The sequence below is a fragment of the Lygodium microphyllum genome, chromosome 16 (genome assembly GCF_053477565.2).
Source record: "Lygodium microphyllum isolate KBCC chromosome 16, Lygodium_microphyllum_v1.1.10, whole genome shotgun sequence".
Taxonomy (NCBI): domain Eukaryota; kingdom Viridiplantae; phylum Streptophyta; class Polypodiopsida; order Schizaeales; family Lygodiaceae; genus Lygodium; species Lygodium microphyllum.
This window is the reverse complement of record NC_141150.1, coordinates 124,713,855-124,734,531: the sequence shown is the minus strand read 5'-3', so window position 1 is coordinate 124,734,531 and position 20,677 is coordinate 124,713,855. Positions and strand designations below refer to the sequence as shown.

At 39.6% G+C, this 20,677-nt stretch overlaps 1 protein-coding gene across 1 annotated transcript; it reads left to right on the top strand.

Moving 5' to 3' along the window:
- Positions 1 to 11,486: 11,486 nt before the first annotated feature.
- LOC148023379 (uncharacterized) lies at positions 11,487 to 12,236 on the top strand. Its single transcript, XM_087695387.1, has one exon. It carries the CDS (start codon positions 11,487 to 11,489, stop codon positions 12,234 to 12,236), a length of 750 nt encoding a protein of 249 aa, XP_087551513.1.
- Positions 12,237 to 20,677: the final 8,441 nt, after the last annotated feature.

Genomic DNA, 20,677 nt, shown 5'->3' with positions numbered 1-20,677 from the left:
CTTATACACGTGACTACACACTCACTCTATCAGTCTATCACTCTATCTCTCTCTCTTTGTTTTATCTCTCTCTCTTATGCAGGTAACCACACAGTCATAGGTTTTAAAGGTGACAAAAGTGTTCTCTAGAATGTTGTTTCTTTAAGAGTGTCAAGAAGCATAAATGTTAGACATACCCAACAAAATTCTGAACTATAAGTATCTCACAAACTTTATAGATACTCATGTATAACTTCAAAAAGATTCTCACACTACTTTAAAGAATAAAACATAATGTTATTCAATAACAAATCTCACACATATCACTAGTATGGATGGCAAGACCATAGTCTTATACTTGGTATGATCTCTGCCAAGACACTCATTCTATGATGCATTACATCAAGAGAAACTCTCACATTTTTTGGGTGTGTCACATGAAAAAAATGCACAAGACCTAACTTCTCCTTAGCTAAAACCAATTTTAAATTACCATCCAAATGAACGATATCATCCAAGAATATCTTTTGGACATTCCAAAAGAGAGAGAGAGGACAAGGAACATGGAGGGATAGGCTCTTGATAATGACTCTACCACCTATGGGACCATGGGCCTAGTTAGAGAGAGAGAGAGAGAGAGAGAGAGAGAGAGAGAGAGAGATTGGTGAACCCATAAGGAGCATTTCACATCGGAATTGGAACAAGAGAAAGCGCATGGCATTTCTTAGTAGAGCCTATGGTAGAATAAAAGCCTTTTTCACCATGGGTTGAAGAGAAGATTGACTAGTTTGAGAAGACATTTCTTCATAAATTTCAAAATATATAACTAAAACTTCAAGATTTTTGAAGTGGGAAACAAATCATATGTAGTCTTTGGCCAAGGTATGTCTATCTCAGAGCGATCCTTAAGATCCTTTGCCAATGCCAAAGCTACACTTTTGCAAAGCTCATGAGAGTAGTGTTGCAGAAACCAAGCACGCTCTTCCTTCAATATTGCCCTTCTTTAATGTGTTTATTGCTCCATCTAATGACAATAACAAGTTATAAGCATTTAACTACTCCTAAATATTAATTCATGTAAACAAATAGGTAGTTCCTCTACCAAGAAAAACAATAACATCTAAAGTGCAACAGGGTTAAGGAATTGGAGCTTAAGAGATATAGGAGCTCTATAGTCCTATGGCCGAAGAGCATAGGGCTCAATATCAGACCTCTTTCTAAGCATATGACCACCTAGTCATAGTCCTAGAAAGGACACCTCTATCAAGACTTTAAACCTAATGGTATTCACTCATTCAAAGTCCTAGGGACTCATGGCTATATGGCTTAATAAGAGATCTCTTCCCCACATATGGGCATATGGCCAACTAGTCATATGCCTTGAAAGAGCACTTCTATTAAAAGGAAACTTTATGGTATGACCACTAATCCATAGGTCTACACAAGTAATCTAGATGGCTATAGGGATCAATAGGAAACACTTATTATATATCTATAGGTGTCCTTTCTAGGCTCATGACCATCGAATCACATAGGCTCATAATGGCCCACTTTTTTGAAAGGGGACTTTTTGAGCTTGATATACACTCATTCATGCCCCTATGGTCCTTTGGCCATAGGGGTCTCTTTCTAGGCCTACATAGATATATTTTCTATGCCCTAGAGGCATCTTTAATAGGCATATATGATCGGGATCATAGGGTGTACTCCCTCTATCTCTATCTCTCTCATAACATTATAATACAAAACATGCCTCTCATGTAATAACATAATACAAAACATACCTCTTATGTAATAGCCCAAACAACCATATTCATTTAGTCACTCGTCTCTTGCCCAAGAAAAACGAGTAGCTCATCCCATCTCAAACTACGATGCGCTAGCCTTCCAGAGTGGGGAAACGTCCCAATGGGGTGGAGGTTACGCCCATAGAACTTATTCACATGGCCGAAGCCGTCAATTCCGCCCAGCTAGCGAGAATTCAATTTTACCCATTAGAACTTTTCTTATTTAAAATTTTGCTTTTTGCCAAACAAATTTGGGAAATTCAAACACTTCCATTTGGGAAGATCAAACATTCTTTTGAACTTAAATTACTTTAAAACACATGCGCGAGTTTTGTGGGACGATTGTTCGCATTTACGGTCAAGGTTTCTCTTAATTAGTCCCTAGGCTAAGACTAAGGTCGTGTATGCAATGCCTTTAAACTATGACATTAATTTAATTCAAGAACTTTGTAATTGAAAGCTTTTCCACTCACCTCGTGTACATTCGTAGTAGCGACAACATTGTGTGTAGTGACTGCTCCCAACGCTTCGTGTTTGTGGCTAGTCCCGGCTTCGTTGTGTACGGACTCGTGAGCACGTTTTGGGGCCATTTTTCACTCACACACAATAATAAGCTCACGAGGAAAATTTTAAAAAAAACTGACACAATTTTCGCATATAGATTGAGGTTAGCGTAGAGTGTGAATATGAATTTCCGTTACAATTACCTTATTATTTTTGAAATTTAATCTAATTTACAATTTTTGAAATAAAACTAGAATTTCTTAATTTTCTAGGTATTTTAATGCAGATTTTATTAATTTTTGTTTTTTTCTTTAATTAAAAAGTTATTTTTAACTCAAAAATTTGATTAAAATTTCTTGAAATTAGCAAAAATTATAGAAAAAAATTTCTAAATTCTGAAAATTCAAAATTCTGTAAAAATTTCTAGAATCTTAATTTTCTATAATTTTCTTAATTTTACTTAATTAAATTAGCTCGATTTTTAACTCTACTTAAGTGATTTTCTACCCTTAGTTAATTCTAAATTAGATTTACATAATTTTCCCTCGATCCTTACACTAATCTTCACACATGGTACTCATATCACTTTTTAATTTTAGGATTCTCTAATTTCCTCTAATTTCTTTCCATAATTAGGAAAAGTAATTAATTTTTAATAAGTAGATATTAATAGATTTTTTAGCGTTTCTTTATTGCATCATACTTATATATTGCTATCTAATTTTGCAAGAAAAATATTAACTCTTGCTAATTGTGCATAATTTCGCTAATCGTGATTAGCACTCGCTAATTATAATTTGGCAAATTAAGCATAATTAGACACACACACGCATAGAATGCTTTTATATATTACATGATTGAGTGTATAAATGCTCATGCATGCTTTAATTAAAGAAATTAACTAGATACGTAAGAGGATTTTGATTAATATAGAGAGAATGAGAGTAATTGAGCTCTAATTGAGCTTAATTAAGAGAATAAGAAACTAATCTAATGTTGAAATTCATGAATTTGCAGCAATTAAGAGGATCTGCAACTTGAAAATTGCAAGATTACCTTAGCGCTTATGATCTTTGCTCCTTCGCTATCAACTTCTCTCTAAATCTAATGAGTGATTAGGAAATTAGGGTTTTCCCTAATGTGAAACCCTAATCTCACAAACCCTAACCCTAATTTCTCTAAAGCTTAACCCTAAATTTGCTCTAAAATTTTTCTCTAAAAATGGCTAAGGATGGGGTCTTTATATAGGGGAGTGCAGGGCCTTAGTGAGAGGGTATTAGGAGCAGTTAACTGAGCCCATTCTCTCTCTAGAAGAGGCGCCTTCTCACATGCTCCTGACACTTGGCAGTGGTTGCTTCATGCACCACACATGCCCAAACCATGTGCCCAAAACCATAGTTTTTGCCCTAAGCCTTTTCACCATTCAATTTTGCATTTTTCCCGGCAATTTCTCATTAATTGAATTGAGTCTAATGTGCACATACTTTGTTCGTTTTTTGATCCGTTTCGACCAATGAGTATGCACACACATATAGCACAAGACTCCTTTGTGAATACGATAATTAATCCTTCAAAAAATGTACAAAAAGAAAGCCGAATTTGCACACTTTTAAAAACTCAATTCTCTTTAAAGTTCTCGTAAGAAAAAGATTCGGAATAGCACCACCTCAAGTTGGGATATTACATTTTGTACATTTTTTGAAGGAGTAATTACCGTATTCGCAAAGGAATCTTGTGCTATATGTGTGTGCATACTCATTGGTTGAAACGGATCAGAAAACGGACAAAGTATGTGCACATTAGACTCAATTCAATCAATGAGGAATTACTAGGAATAACACAAAATTGAATGGTGAAAAGGCTTAGGGCAAAAACCATGGTTTTGGGCACATGGTTTGGGCATGTGTGGTGCATGAGGCAACCATTGCCAAGTGTCAAGAGCATGTGAGAAGGTGCCTCTTCTAGAGAGAGAATGGGCTCAGTTAACTGCTCCTAACACCCTCTCACTAAGGCCCTGCACTCCCCTATATAAAGACCCCATCCTTAGCCATTTTTAGAGAAAATTTAGGGTTAAGCTTTAGAGAAATTAGGGTTAGGGTTTGTGAGATTAGGGTTTCACATTAGGAAAAACCCTCATTTCCTAATCACTTATTAGATTTAGAGAGAAGTTGACAGTGAAGGAGCAAGGACCATAAGCGCTAAGGTAATCTTGTAATTTTCAAGTTGCATATCCTCTTAATTGCTGCAAATTAATGAATTTGAGCATAAGATTAATTTCTTACTCTCTTAATTAAGCTCAATTAGAGCTCAATAACTCTCCTTCTCTCTACATTAATCAAAATCCTCTTACGTATCTAGTCAATTTCTTTAATTAAAGCATGCATGAGCATTTATACACTCAATGTAATATATAAAAGCATTCTATGCGTGTGTGTGTCTAATTATGCTTAATTTGCCAAATTGTAATTAGAGAGCGTAATCACGATTAGCAAAATTATGCACAATTAGCAAGAATTGATATTTTCTTGTGAAATCAAATAGCAAATAAGTATGATGCAATAAAGAAACGCTAAAAAATCTATTAATATCTACTTATTAAAAATTAATTACTTTTCCCAATTATGGAAAGAAATTAGGGGAAATTAGAGAATCTTAAAATTAAAAAGTGATATGAGTACCATGTGTAAAGATTAGTGTAAGGATCGAGGAAAAATTATGAATATCTAATTTTGAATTATTTAAGGGTAGGAAATCACTTAATTAGAGTTAAAAATCAAGCTAATTTAATTAAATAAAATTAAGAAAATTATTGAAAATTATAATTCTAGAAATTTTTGCAAAATTCTAAATTTTTAGAATTTACAGAATTTTTTCTATAATTTTTGCTAATTTTAGGATTTTTTAATCAAAATTTTTAGTTAAAATGACTTTTTAATTAAAGAAGATGCAAAAATTAATAAAATCTGCATTAAAATACCTAGGAAATTAGGAAATTCTAGTTTTATTTCAAAAATTGTAAATTAGATTAAATTTCAAAAATAATAGGGTAATTGTAACAGAAATTCATATTTGCACTCTACGTTAACCTCAATATATATGCGAAAATTGTGTTAGTTTTTTTTTATTTTCCTCGTGAGCTTATTATTGTGTGTGAGTGAAAAATGGCCCCAAAACGCGCTCGTGAGTTCGTACACAAGGAAGCCGGGACTAGCTGCGAACATGAAGCGTTGGGAGCAACCACTACACACAATGTCGTCGCTATTACGAATGTACACGAGGTGAGTGGAAAAAGCTTTCAATTAGGAAGTTCTTGAATTAAATTAATGTCATAATTTAAAGGCATTGCATACGCAACCTTAGTCTTAGCCTAGGGACTAATTAAGAGAAACCTTGATCGTAAATGCGGTCAATAGTCCCACAAAACTCACGCATGTGTTTTAAAGTATTTTAAGTTCAAAAGAATGTTTGATCTTCCCAAATGGAAGTGTTTGAATTTCCCAAATTTATTTGGCAAAAAAAGTAAAATTTTTAAAATAAGGAAAGTTCTTATGGGTAAAATTGAAATCTCGCCAGCTAGGCGGAATTGACGGCTTCGGTCGTGTGAATAAGTCCTATGGGCGTATCCTCCACCCCATTGGAACATTTCCCCACTTTGGAAGGCTAGTGCATCATAGCTTGAGATGGGATGAGCTACTCATTTTTCTTGGGCAAGAGACGAGTGGTGCCAATAAGCCTGCCAAGCGAGGAGCATCTCCGAGGGGCAAGGGCACTTAGCGGGGGCTATGAGTCAATTAAAAATCCCTTAATCGCTTAGGACAAGATGTTAGCTACCCTCGTTGGTACCGCCGGATTCTAGATCTTCCGGTGTATTAGCATAGTGCCTGAGACCGAGTCGATTGGAAGCGCAGGAGCTCCAAAAGCCGCGGAATGGAAAGGCATTGGAAGATCGGATGGGTTGTGCAATGGAAAGGCACTGAAAGCCTAGGAAAGGGTTGTGCTATGGATGAACTCGAACGCCTCGACAGGCCATGCTGGGACGTAGAAACGCCGATGGAGGCAGCGTCGTTAAATAAAAGTGAATGATTGTAATTGAATAATGAATTTAAATCAAAGTAGGGACTGTTTTTGGTAAACAATGTCTTATCTTGTTTGAAACGTTTGAAAGACTATTTTAACGAACAAAGTATCGCAAATAAAGTAAAGGAACCTGTTTGTATATGTAAAACAGTGTGGTAGTAATTGGGAAACACTGGACCCTTCAAGGCAAGTGGGGAATTGGTAGTCTCAATGACTCCGATTCATGGCCGAGTGGATCCAACAAGTCGGATAGCTTTCCAACAATTCTAGCTCCGTAGGAGACGGTAAGGATGAGAACCCAAATAAAACTTGTTTTAGGGGAAAGGTTAACAATCATGCCTCACACTTGACGGGGAAAAAGACGTTAATTCTATGAACCAAGTGCAAGGTTTATTTACTGTAATCTTGAGGTCGCAGATCTCGATTAACAGTTAAGAGACCGCCTTTCCCCTGTGAGGAAGATAATATACTACGTTGGTTGCTGGTAATCCCTTCGGTATTCCAGTCGGGACGAGGGAGGTCGTCAACCACATACATACTAAAAGTCTATTAGGCTATCAAAGGTTAGTCTTCCTCGAGTTGGGGTCGGCACCTCACAGGTGGTATTAGAGCCGTAGATGGTTAGACTAGAAGTCTTGGTTTTTGTTCTAAGAGAGTTTTTGTATTTAGAGATTCGTTACTAAGAGTGATTCGGAAATTCTTGGTCAGGATTCGGATGCAACATATCGCAAGTTTTACATATTTAACGTCATGTTCATAGCTGCTTGTGCATCTTCTGACCTCAGTGTTCGAGAGCAGATGATGAGGATTGTTGAGAGCATATCATGTCCTTTCCCATTTGCGGATCCATATAGGCACTGGCGTATGTTCAGGGCGATGGGATGGAGTAGAGGGGCAACTTATTACCAAATCGAGGCGGATCGCATTGACCATATCTCATCAGACCTTCGATGCATGTGATGGGCCGAAGAACTGAAGATCGTCCGCTTGTTCTCATTCATCCCTACTGAAGACCCTGCAGCCACGTTGACTATTAATGGCCGAGCAATCTGAAAGAATCGGTGGGTTTATGATCAAGTCATAGCAGTCATTCCCAAGGATCGTGTTGCAGTTTATGGCACAAGAAGAGCATTCTCAAGGGCAGATTTGGGTTTACCCCTACTTCCCTTAGTTTATCGTATCTTGGATGTAATGGCAGAACCTCCTGTTTTTAAGGAAATGGAAGCTTCAAAATGGCATGAGTATAGTGTTAACCCATAGAAAATCTTTATGAGATTGTAATAAAGACGGAGCTGAGAGCCCGTAAAGCTTTGTAATAAGACAATTCATGAAATAAAACTGTCTTGAGTGGAGTTTTAAAGATGTCTCTTAATTGTGTACCTTTAAGTCTTAGAATTGCGTGTTACGTTAAATAAATAGATTTTCACCCTAGTCTGTTGGACTCAGGATGAACCCGCCCCGGCACTTTATACGGAAACCCAGGAGAAGAAGCTCCTGCTTAAGCAGATGCAACCACCCTCCTTCAAGGGTGAAGGCAAGGACATTGAGCGAGACGCGGAAGCATGGATAGAAGCAACGGATGACTACTTCACAGCTACAGGAACTTCAGCTGCGAACCAATCCATGCTTGGCATGTTTCGACTCACCAATGATGCGAAATTATGGTGGAAACAACACTGTTGGGACCAAGGAGTAACGGAGAATTCTCAGACGTGGGAGCAGATCAAGAGGGTTGTAAAAGAGAGATACTTACCTCCTACTCACCAAGCCATAAAGATGAACGAATTCTTTAGTCTCCGTCAAGGGATAATGACTCTAGAGGAGTACTATTCTAAGTTTGTGACACTGTGACATTACGCACCGCAGATGTCAAAGTGAATAACAGATTGCAAGGTTTTGTTAGGGCCTGAATGCACCTTTGGATTCCAAACTAGAAGCAATGCGACCCGTATCTTTGTAGGATGCTATTATTAGAGCGAAGCCACTGGCAAAAGAGCAACAGAAGTCTGGAGGGTTTAAGAAGATGAATTTTAGTGCGTCGACTCAAGTCCACATGAACAGCAACCAGAGGATCAACATGGGACCGGTACCCCCACCGAATCCTAGAGTTTATGTAGTTGGGTCAAGCATCCAGGTTCAAGAGAGAGGAAGATGTTGGGAATGTAATGAAGAAGGGCATTATCAGAACAAGTGCCCTAGGCTTGTAAATCAAATTGCAGCAGTCTCTGGAAATGTGCATAAACCAGGTCGAGCCTTACCAATTTGACAAGGAGGACGAGTGGGTGGAAGAGGAAGAAGCCGCAGAAGAGTAGCTAGAGCCCGTGGAAGAGGGCGTGGTCGTGTTGCTCGAATCCAAGAAATTGAAGAGGAACCGACACTGGAGAATGAGGAAAATGGAAGGAATCGTCTTTTTGCGGCTATTGATAATCTAGGAGCGTGGCAACAATACGCAGTAATCCAAGCTCTAGCGAACCGCCAAGGTGAGGAATTTCAACTTCTCATCGATTGTGGAAGTACCCATTCTTTTCTTTCTCCGAAATGCTTAAGAAGATTGGGTTTGAATCAGTACCAAGTCAAACCAATGACAGTAGAGTTAGCAAACGGAAAGGAAGTCGTGTCTCATCACGTAGTGGGAACCCTAGACTTTGCATTAGGGGGGAAATCAATGTTAGCTTATTTCTGAACGCTACCCATAGGAGTGTATGATGGAATTTTGGGAATGGATTGGCTTATTGCCACTCATGCAAGTATCCATTGTGCCTTAGGGAGTTTTTCATTTCGGGATAATGAAGGGCAGGAAACCTTAGTTCAAGGGAAAAATGGGAAATCCAAAGTTCATCTAGTCAAAGCAAACCGTTTGCTTAAAGGAGCAAGGTCAGGGCAGCAAATCTTCATAGTAAAGATCAATAAAACTGATGATTCAAAATGCAGGAACGAACCTATATGGCTTCAAGAGTTCTCAGATGTTTTTCCTGAAGATCTTACAGATCTACCACCTTCTCGTGAGATAGATCATGGGATAGAAGTTTTTCCAGGGAGCAAACTAGTTTCAAAAAGGCCGTACAAAATGTCTCTCCTTGAAGCAATTGAATTGAAGGAACAATTACGACAGTTGATTGAACAGGGGTTCATTCGACCAAGTAATTCACCATGGGGAGCACGAGTTCTTTTTCAGAAGAAAAAGGATGGAAGTTTTCGTCTCTGCATCGATTACCAAGGGCTAAATCAAGTGACAGTCAAGAACAAGTACCCGATTCCTAGAATCGACGAACTACTTGATAGGCTTCACGGAGCAAAGATCTTTTCAAAGATCGACTTAAGGTCAGGGTATTATCAAATCCGAGTGAAAGAAGAAGATATACCAAAGACAGCTTTCAATACGTGTTACGGTCATTACGAGTTTACAGTAATGTCTTTTGGATTGACAAACGCACCAGCAACATTTAATTGACTAATGCAGGATATCTTCAGACCATACTTGGACGATTTTGTTCTAGTATTTTTTTATGACATCCTAATCTATTCAAAGATAGAGGAAGATCATGAAGAGCACGTCAGGAAAGTATTACAACTGCTACGACAACACAAGCTATACGCGAAGAAAAGCAAGTGTACTTTCTTCACGCCTCAGATTGATTATCTCGGATTCACCGTGTCTAAGGAAGGAATTTCAGTTGATCCAGCTAAGGTTAAGGACATTGTTGAATGGCCTCAACCCAAAACCGTGAGTGAAACGAGAGGATTCTTGGGTATCACGAGATGGTATAGAACCTTCATCAAGGATTATGCTCTTATTGCAGCACCGTTGACAAACCTTCTTAAAAAGGGAAACAAGATTGTATGGGAGCCACAACACCAAGATAGTTTTGATGAGTTAAAAGGATACATCACAACTGCTCCATGCTTAAAGCTGCCAGATTTCTCTAAACCATTTGAAGTGGTCACTGATGCTAGTGGAATTGCCATAGGAGGAGTTCTTGTTCAGGAAGGGAGGCCAGTCGCTTTCACTTCCCGAAAGCTGAAAATTCATGAGAGGAATTATTCGACCCATGATTTAGAGCTTTTAGCTGTCATTCATGCACTAAAGTTATGGAGACATTCTTGGGCAAAAGTTTCAGCTTGTCACTGATCATAAGAGTTTAAAGTGGATTTTTACGCAACCCACTTTGAATATGCGACAGCGAAGATGGGTAGAACTTCTTCAGGAATTCGACTTTGATATTGTTTATAGAATAGAAAAGGAGAATGTGGTAGCAGATTCTATAAGCAGGAAGTCGTTTAGTGGAGCAATATCGGTACTTGACAACCCCATCATCAACAAAGTCAAGGAAGCATCCAGAGCAGATCCAGAATACCAGAAGTTCTTAAAGATGGTTATGGATGGAGGGAGCAATGATAAGGAGAAGAGGTTGATCAGGAATTATGCTTGTGATGATGAATGTCTATACTTTAGACATAGGTTGTGTGTACCAAAGGAACCTTCTTTGAAGAAAGCAATCCTATACGAAGCCCATGATACTCCAACTTTAGGACACCTAGGTTATGCAAAAACGGTAAATGCAGTCAAGAAAAGTTATCATTGGGTAGGATTGAAAGGCGATGTTTTACGCTACGTGCGACAATGTCTCTCATGCCAAAGGAACAAAGCAGAACGAGTTCTATTCCCCGAAAAGCTTCAGCCTCTAGACATACCTGAAATAAAGTGGGAATTCATCAGCATGGACTTTGTCACAGGATTACCCAGTGTACAAGGAGGATTTAATTCAATCATGGTAGTGGTTGATATGCTGACTAAAGTAGCTCACCTTATCCTAGTTAAGGTGACGCACACTGCTTCTGATATCACCCGCCTTTTCATAAAGGAAATTTTCAGATTACATGGGTTACCAAAGCGGATTATTAGTGATCGAGATGCTAAGTTCACATCGAAGTTCTGGACTTCCTTATTTCACACTATCGGAACTTAGCTATGCTTTAGTATAGCTTACCATCCACAGACAGATGGACAGACAGAGCAGGTTAATCAAGTGATTGAAGATATTCTGAGAGCCTACTGTAAACAGAGAAGCTACCAAATGGATCGAATACCTTCCTTTAGTGGAATTCGCTTATAATTCGTCACTTGAGCGAAGCATAGGTATGACTCCATTTTGTGCATTATACGGCCAGGAATGTCTTTCACTGCTAAATTTTTATGATCCAACCCTGAGAGTAGAAGCTTCAAAGAGAATGATTGAAGACATGTCTGAGCAAACGAGAGCTATCCACAAGGATATCCAAGCAGCCCGGGACAGGCAGAAGCAGTATGCTAATGCGAAGAGATCGGATAGACAATTTGCAGAGGGTGATAAAGTTTTCCTTCGAGTACGACCCAAAAGAAGTTCACTATCCCTAGGGAAGTACAAGAAGCTCAGTGCAAGGTATTGTGGACCCTACACTATTACCAAAAGGATAGGATCCCAAGCCTACAAACTGGACCTACCGGCACATCTCAAGGTACATAATGTTTTTCATGTAAGTCTGTTAAAACCTTACATATCGAACCCAGATCATGTACTTGACGATGAGCAGATTGTCATGCCAAGTCAGAGTATTCTTGAGTTACAACCTGAAAGAATAGTGGAGACTTGGGAAAGGATTCTTAGGAACCGAATCCTAAGAGAGAATTTGGTACAACGGAAGGACTACCCAACTGAGGATGCGACATGGGAAGACGAAGTTTCACTTCTCAAGGTTTACCCTCAGTTCTTTGCGAGATGGGGAGAATGTAATATCCCAACCCGAGGTTGTGCTATTCCAAATCTTTTTCTTACGAGAACTTTAAAGAGAATTGAGTTTTTAAAAGTGTATAAATTCGGCTTTCTTTTTGTACATTTTTTGAAGGAGTAATTATTGTATTCGCAAAGGAGTCTTGTGCTATATGTGTGTGCGTACTCATTGGTCGAAACGGATCGGAAAATGGACAAAGTATATGCACATTAGACTCAATTCAATTAATGAGGAATTGCTAAGAATAATGCAAAATTGAATGGTGAAAAGGCTTAGGGCAAAAACCATGGTTTTGGGCACATGGTTTGGGCATGTGTGGTGCATGAGGCAACCACTGCCAAGTGTCAGGAGCATGTGAGAAGGCGCCTCTTCTAGAGAGATAATGGGCTCAGTTAACTACTCCTAACACCCTCTCACTAAGGCCCTGCACTCCCCTATATAAAGACCCCATATGGCCTTGGCCATTTTTAGAGAAAATTTTAGAGAAAAATTTGAGAGTAAATTTAGGGTTAAGCTTTAGAGAAATTAGGGTTAGGGTTTGTGAGATTAGGGTTTCACATTAGGGAAAACCCTAATTTCCTAATCACTCATTAGATTTAGAGAGAGGTTGGCAGCGAAGGAGCAAGGACCATAAGCGCTAAGGTAATCTTGTAATTTTCAAGTTGCATATCCTCTTAATTACTACAAATTAATGAGTTTCATCATTAGATTAATTTCTTACTCTCTTAATTAAGCTCAATTAGAGCTCAATTACTCTCCTTCTCTCTACATTAATCAAAATCCTCTTACGTATCTGTTAGAGAGAGAATTTGGGAGAGAGAAAGAGGAGAGAGAAGACTGCAGAAGAGAGAGAAAGACTGCAAGAAGAGAGAGAAGAAGAGTGATGAGGAGAGAGAAATGCTAGATTTAGAGAGAGAAATTTAGGAAAGAAGGGGAAGCCATAGAAGTTGTGAGCAAGAAGGGAGAGAAAGATTGTAATTGTATTAATGTGTCAAAAAGATGTGAAAAATTACATCTTCTCTCCTTTTATACCAATGTCAATGGGTGGCAGCTCATCAACTATTTCCACTAGATCACCATAATAGGGCTTGAGCTGACTAACATGGAAGATGTTATGAATCTTTGTGGAAGAGGAAAGCTCTAGTTTGTATGCCAAATTTCCAATTCTCTTAAGGATCTTGTAAGGGCCATAAAACCTGTGGCCAAGCTTATTACTGGATCCATCTTTTAACGTAGAGTACTTGGATTTGGGCACCTTCAACAAAACCAGCTCTCCTTCTTGGAACTCTAAAGGCCTCCTCTTCTCATCAGCATACATCTTCATTTGATCTTGAGCCTTCCTTAGATTTACCTTGCATTGCTGAAGAAGGGTCTGCATTCTTTCCAACTCCTCCTTCCCATGAGGATTGATCTTTTCATTAAAGATGACTCTGGGTAAGGGCACCTTGTCACCATATAAAGCCTCAAAGGGTGAAACTCCTATGCTCGCATGAGTGGAATTGTTGTAAGCAAACTCGGCCAGGTGTAACCAAGAATCCCATGAAGTTTGGACATCATAGCAAAAATGGCAAAGATAAGTCTTTAACCATTTATTAACTCTCTCTGTCTGTCCATCAGTTTGGGGATGATAAGCCGTAGATGGAGCCAATTTAGTGCCCATAGATGTAAATACCGCCTGCCAAAAGTTACTCATAAAATTTGAGTCCCTATCATGGACAATCACCTGCGGTAATCCATGTAGTCTAAAAATATGCTCCATAAACTGGTTGGCCACTTGAGAAGCAGTAAACTGAATCTTTGTTGGGATAAAATGAGCTGCTTTGGTGAGTCTGTCAACCACCACATAAATACTATTCCACCCCTTCTTACTAGTAGGTAAGCCAGTAATGAAATCCATAGTAATATGAGTCCATTTACCCGTAGGAATAGGCAATGGCTATAACAAACCTCCTGGCTTATGGATGCTATCCTTATTTTGCTGACAAGGCATACACTTCATAACAAAGTCCTTGACATCTTTCCACAGTCCTTTCCAATAAAAGCTTTTTCTGATCCTGTCATAAGTCTTGAAAACTCCCAAGTGTCCAGCTAAAGGCGAAGAATGTAACTCCTCCATAATTTTCCGCTTAAAAGAAGAAGTAGAGGGAATAACAATCTTTCCTTTCCACCAAATAAGACAATTTTTAAGCTGGTAATGCAAGTTTTCTTCCATAAGACCTTGCTGTAATTTCTGAAAGATTTGGCTGAATTCCTCATCTAAAAGATAGGTCTCCTGTAGTTCTTCAATCCAGTCATTATGTAATTCTGTCAGCTGACACTTTGCAGGACCACATACGAGAAAGAGAATCAACCACTATGTTATCTTTACCCCTTGTATGAGTGATGTCAAAATCATAATTTTGTAATGTAGCTACCTAGCGACGTTGATTTGAAGTGAGATTTGACTGAGTAAGGAAATACTTGAGGACCTGGTGATCACTATGTACTCTAAATTGGCTGCCATATAAGTAATGGTGCCACTTCTTAATTGCATGCAGGATAGCCAACATCTCCTGGTCATAAACATTCATGGCCATCTCCTTATCTGTAAGCTTACGGCTCTCAAATGCAATTACTCCATGCTCCTGAAGCAAAACAGCCCCAATTCCATGGCCACTAGCATCACACTGTATAGTACACTCTTTGCAGAAATCTGGGCATACTAAGATAGGAGCAGAAGTAAGGAGTTCCTTAAACTGGTTGAAGCTGCTATCTGCAAGAGTGTCCCAAAAGAAAGCCTCCTTCTTCAATCTATCAGTCAAAGGAGCTGCAATTTTCGCATAATGCTTTATAAATCGACGATAGAATGAGGATAGACCAAGGAATCCTCTAAGAGAGGTAGTAGTAGTAGGCATTAGCCAATCTCTTATGCATTGCATCTTCTTTGGATCACCCTGTATTTCTTTTTCACTGACTATATGTCCCAAGTATTCCACTTCAGTCTGCATGAAAGAGCACTTCTTCTCCTTAGCAAAAAGCCTATGATGTCTCAACACATCAAAAACCCTCCTCATATGTGCCAAGTGATCCTATAAAGTCTTCCTATAGATCAAAATGTCATCAAAGAACACCAAGACAAACTGAAAGAGGAAAGGTTGCAAGATCTTATTCATCAGGCTTTAAAAGGTAGCTGGAGCGTTTGTAAGCCCAAATGGCATCACCAAGAAATGATAGAGCCCACGATCAGTCCTAAAAGCAGTCTTGACGTTATCACCCTCTCGCATGCAAATCTGATGATACCTTGATCTCAAATCAATCTTCGTGAAGAATCGAGCCCCCTTAAGCTCATCAAGCAAATCATTAATCCTGGGTATAGGATACCTGTTCTTCACTGTTATCTTATTGAGATCCCTATAGTCAATGCACATTCTGAAAGATCCATCTTTCTTTTTGACTAACAGGACTGGAGATGCATAAGGTGAAGAACTTGGTTCAATGAATCCCATTTCAAGAAGTTCTTTGATTTGCTTGGCTACTTCCTCTCGTTCACACTTTGATAATTGTAAGGTGGCTTATTGATTGTCTTTGAATTGGGCTCCAAATCAATGGGGTGATCCACCGCTCTCTTAGGAGGCAATGAAGTAGGTACTTCAAACAAATCTCTATACTTCTCAAGAAGAGCTGTCAAGGCTGGATGGTTTGCTGAATTATTGGGTTGATCCTGTGTTTCTCTATTCAAATGTAAAACAAATATTTGTGAGCGCTTCTTGTACTCTCTTTTGAGTTGTTGAATGGTGATAAGCTGAAAATCAGATTTACTAGGAATTCCCTGTAAATGGATAAGCCGTCCATTGGAGATAAACTCCATATATAACTGTGAGAAATCCATAGTGATCCTGCCTAATGTCATCAACCAATCACAACCAAGTACAATATCTATGGGCCCCATTTCCAAAGTGATCAAAGTTTACTTTGGCTTCAAAATTTTCAGCCAACTGCAAAGAAACCCGTGGGCAGATCTGTGTGCTGATTTCTTCTTTACCATTAGCCACTTGTACTCTAATGGGCTGCTGTAAGTCTATGGGAACACAATTTAACTTGTCCATGATGGACTTATTGACAAAACTATGAGTAATGCCACTGTCTATCAGGATGAACACTGGCTTTCCACATATGCTTCCCTTCATACGAAGTGTATTAGGGCTTTTAGATCCCGTCCAAGCATCCATAGAGATAGAACAATTAGTGGTAGCAAGCGACTCATCACAAGATCCACCAGGGTCAAATGGAACATCTCCATCTGGATCAAAAGGAAAAGAGTCGGCTGGATCATAAAAGTACTCCTGTCCAACATCCTCCTCAAGATCTTCATTTTCAGCATTAATTGCCACTGCATTAGCTTCATCTATGTCATCTTCAAAGTCCTCAAAAACTAGCATACTCTGAAGCTTTGGCTTGACATTTTTGTATACACACGTTGAAGCATGATCATGTGTATACTTTTCTCCACACTTGAAACATAAGCCCTTGTCCTTCCTTTCCTTGTAAAGATCCATGGGAATAGATTTGGGATTTGTATTAGTTGAAGTGGAATTAGGCTTGTTGTCCCCCTGTTTGAATTCAACCTTTGGACTGTTTGCTGTCCTGAAATTACTTTGAGGCCTAGAAGCATTAAATGGAGGATAAGTTGGTACTCGTAAGCTCCCATTAGGCACATGATTGCTGCCATAAATGTTACCAACTTGTCCTTGCTTTAAAATAGTCCTTGGTTGTCCATAACTAGGCTGAAATGAAGATTCTTTCCTATACTTTCTTCCATAGTGCTCCGCAAGCTCAATAGCCTTGAAAAGTGAAGTAGGATTTTGCGCCATAACATCAGCTGACAAAGATGGCTCCAAACCATACATAAACTTGTAAAGCTCAGCCTCATCACTGATACTTTCCACATACATGGCCAAGTTGAGGAATTGGTTTGTATACTCTCTTACACTTAGGCCCCTTTGTTCCAAACCATACCATCTCCGTGCTAACTTCTCTTTCTCAAGAGGCGAAACAAAGACTTCAGCCATAAGTGCCTTGAAAGCTTCCCAATTCTCTACAAGTATATTCTCTTTCTTGATATACATCCACCAAGTATGGGTAAATCCTTCTAGATGCAAGGAAGCAAAGTGAATCTTCATATCATCAATTTTAGGATATATATCAAAGTAGGACTCCATCTTAGAGGTCCATTCCTCTAAGTCTGATGGTGAAGATGACTGTCCATTAAATTTGGCTAAAAAAAAATTATCCTTAAAATCCCTTTCATGAAAGGGTTGCTATCCCAAAATTGGCTGATCAGGATTACCAAGTACAGAGCCTGCAAATTGAGACTAAAATCTTCCAACAGGTGACTGAGAATTACTATGTAATCTTCCTGTTGGTAGAGTACCCCTGGAATTTTGAGTATGCAGTCCAAAAGCTTGAGTATTGGCCCCATTCAAAATGCCCAAATAGTCATCATGCCTTTGTGAAGCTTCTCCTACTTCATACTGACTATTTGGAATGCCTCTTCTTCCAATAATCCCATTTCCATGACCATTTTGGTTAGATGGTTGAAGTGGGGCTGAAGGGCCACTGTTTGAACAAGCCTTCTCATTAACTTCTCTTGATGCCATTTGCAACTGCATGAATTTAGAGATTTATGCCATGAGGTGTTCATTGGATTCCACCAACTTATCAATAGAAGCCTTGGTCTGATCAGTAGATAGAACCATTTGCTCCATTCTTGACAAGATGGCTTCATGTCGTTCCGTATGTCTTTGTTCATGGGCACACAAAGTATTATTGAGTATGCTGACTTCTCCTTGTTGTTGAAGCTCTTCAGGGTTCTCTTGAAGTGTGCTATCCATCATGGAATCCCTAATTTGCTAAGCACAATCCTCCTAGACCCAGAGGAGCCGTAACCCCATTCAGATGGGGAGCCTAGTGTAGGTGGCAGGGCACCATGGGAGGACACGGAGATCCCTCCCATCCGCGCATCGGGCCCTCGAGCCAAGGTACTACCTCCTCGAGCTCTACGAACCACAAAAATGCCCGTAGAGCCTGAAGATGAACAAAACAATGAAGATGATGAGCAACAGCCTAGCAATGAAGGGCAAGAGCTACAAGACGTACTTCAATAGTAGCAGCACGCCCTTGCACGGCGCATTAGAGGCAAGCGTAATTAGAAACCTCAAATGTAATCTTCCTTCTGTAATGAAAAATACTTTTGTCTATGACTATGTCAGAGTGCTCTAGCTTCTTTTCGATTGTGTAATTAACTAATTGAACACGAGCGCTCTAGCTCAAAATTCTTGTTTTGATATTTTTTCTCATCTACAAAAGTTCTTGCGGATGACACGAGACTTGCGCACCGACCGGCGTGCTGGTGATGAATTTATTTTTTTGTCAGCTACTAGGGGCTCCCGTGTGGCCATTAATCAGCCTTCCAAGGATTTTGGATGGCTGATCTACGCGCCTCTTTGGCCAAGGCCCCCTACAGCCACACAAGAGCCCCTAGCAGCAGCTGACAAAAAAATAATTCATCACCAGCACATACCTGTCTGTCAGTGCACAAGTCTCGTATCGTCCATATCAAAGCAATAACTTTAATTTCAACTGAACAAAAAGGAATGAACAAAAGTTGTGCAACAAAACATGTGTTTTCATTAAAAATCATGTTTACATTCGACCGTCATTTCCAAGAAGTTTATTTACAAAGTTTGTGCAATGCCGCTTGGCTTTAGGGACCTTAGCAAGCAAAAGGGTTTTGGTCATGGCATCAAGATCATCACTGCCTAAGCTTCAGTGTATCCCTATGTGGGCAAGCACTTTACCCCGGAATCCTGTGCTAAAGGTACCTATAGCTAGACCCTTCCTCACTAGGATTACATAGTTAGCCCCTTGGTTTATAGGGGAGAGGCACAAAAAATTTGAGAGGGCTTTCACTACCCATACATAGAATCGGTCGAAGGGTGTGAAGTCTATGTGCAGGATGGCAATATCTTCCTTTGGCATCCTCCCGATATAGTGTACGATGGCCGCTTGTGGGCCGAATGCCTTGCGCGTGGCTCACCCATGCGTCCATGTCAATTACGTTCTCCAAGTACAAGACATATTAGCACTAGCAGTAAAAACCAAACTGTACTGAGCGACATAAGGCGTTTGTTTACCTCATCCAAATCATCTTCCTCTTTGTTCGTGTTGAGGTTAATGGAAGACCTTTTGTGTGTGGTGTCTTTTTCTAGCTTGGAGTCGGGCAGGGGGGTGCATCGTCCTCTGCAACGAGCAATGCTTGGATGGCCATGAATTCCTCTTCTGACACTAGGTCTTGCTCTACATTCTCGACCTCCTGGTTCATGAGGGTGATAGTTTCTAGTACGGAATCACCAAGGGGGAGGAGCATGTCACTCGGGGGGTCAGCAGTGTTGTCTAAGGGGAATTCAATCTTGATGGCAAGCATCCCCCAAGCATTCATCCATTCGAAGGTTGCATGCTTTATCCAAATCATGGAGAAAAACAGGTAATATCTCGCCCTTGTTAAGCTGTAGAGGAATCCATTTACCCTTTTTAAGCATCCAATGCTCATAATGAAAGCGAATATACAATGTTGTGCGAGATCTTAGGTATCTTATGCTAATATTTTGCCCCATGTTGCATCTATAAGTGTACCCATTGTGTAGTCCTTCCTCCACAATTACACATTTCTCACCAAGTAATGCCTCAAAAAGCTCAAATTCAACCTCCTTGTATACAAACATAGTAGTAGTTTGGTTGAATGGAAGGTCATGAAAAATGTGCACAAAGACATGGATTGCGCAACACCAACTCAAACCCAAAGATCTAGACGTTGTTCCAAACTTCATTGATGAACAAATATCCATACTGGTCTTATGCTTGAGGGCAAACGCTGACCAAGCATCTAGTTAGGGCCATTCTAAGCTATGAAGATCAGGTGGTGAGAGAGGTTCGAGTTTACCATACTCTCCCGCTTTCTTAGGAATAATATACGTATGCGAATAAAAGAATACCCTCCTCTGATTGAGCTGTGATGGAGGCATTCCAACGAACATCACCTCCCCAATGCTCGTATGAATCGATGTGAATGTACGCGATAGACTTTGGAGAGGTTGCTCTTCAACGAGACTTGAGGGGAAGATGACTACAAAAGCACCAAAGTAAGTAAGCATGCAATGATTTATATTGAAGTTGAAGAGCAACAATGTGATACACGAAACAAGAAACCTACAATTTGTAGACAATGCCCTCTTTCAAATGTTATTACGTTCATGTATGTCCGATAATCCAATGGACAATCGCCACCACTCCGCACATTTCTTCTCCTTGAAACCAAGAAGCCTCCCTTTCCAATGTCGGTCTAATACATCGCGTTGCCGCACACGATAAGGGCCAATCGTTGTGGGTTGCATGTAAACCCAAGAGCCTCTCTCGAACCTTGTTGCTACCCATTCTCCACCATTGTTCAGTGTGTTATGCAACACAAGTTCTTCAATCTCGTCTTTTGGTCATTGATGGTGTGTGCACGGGGTGGTCATTTGAAT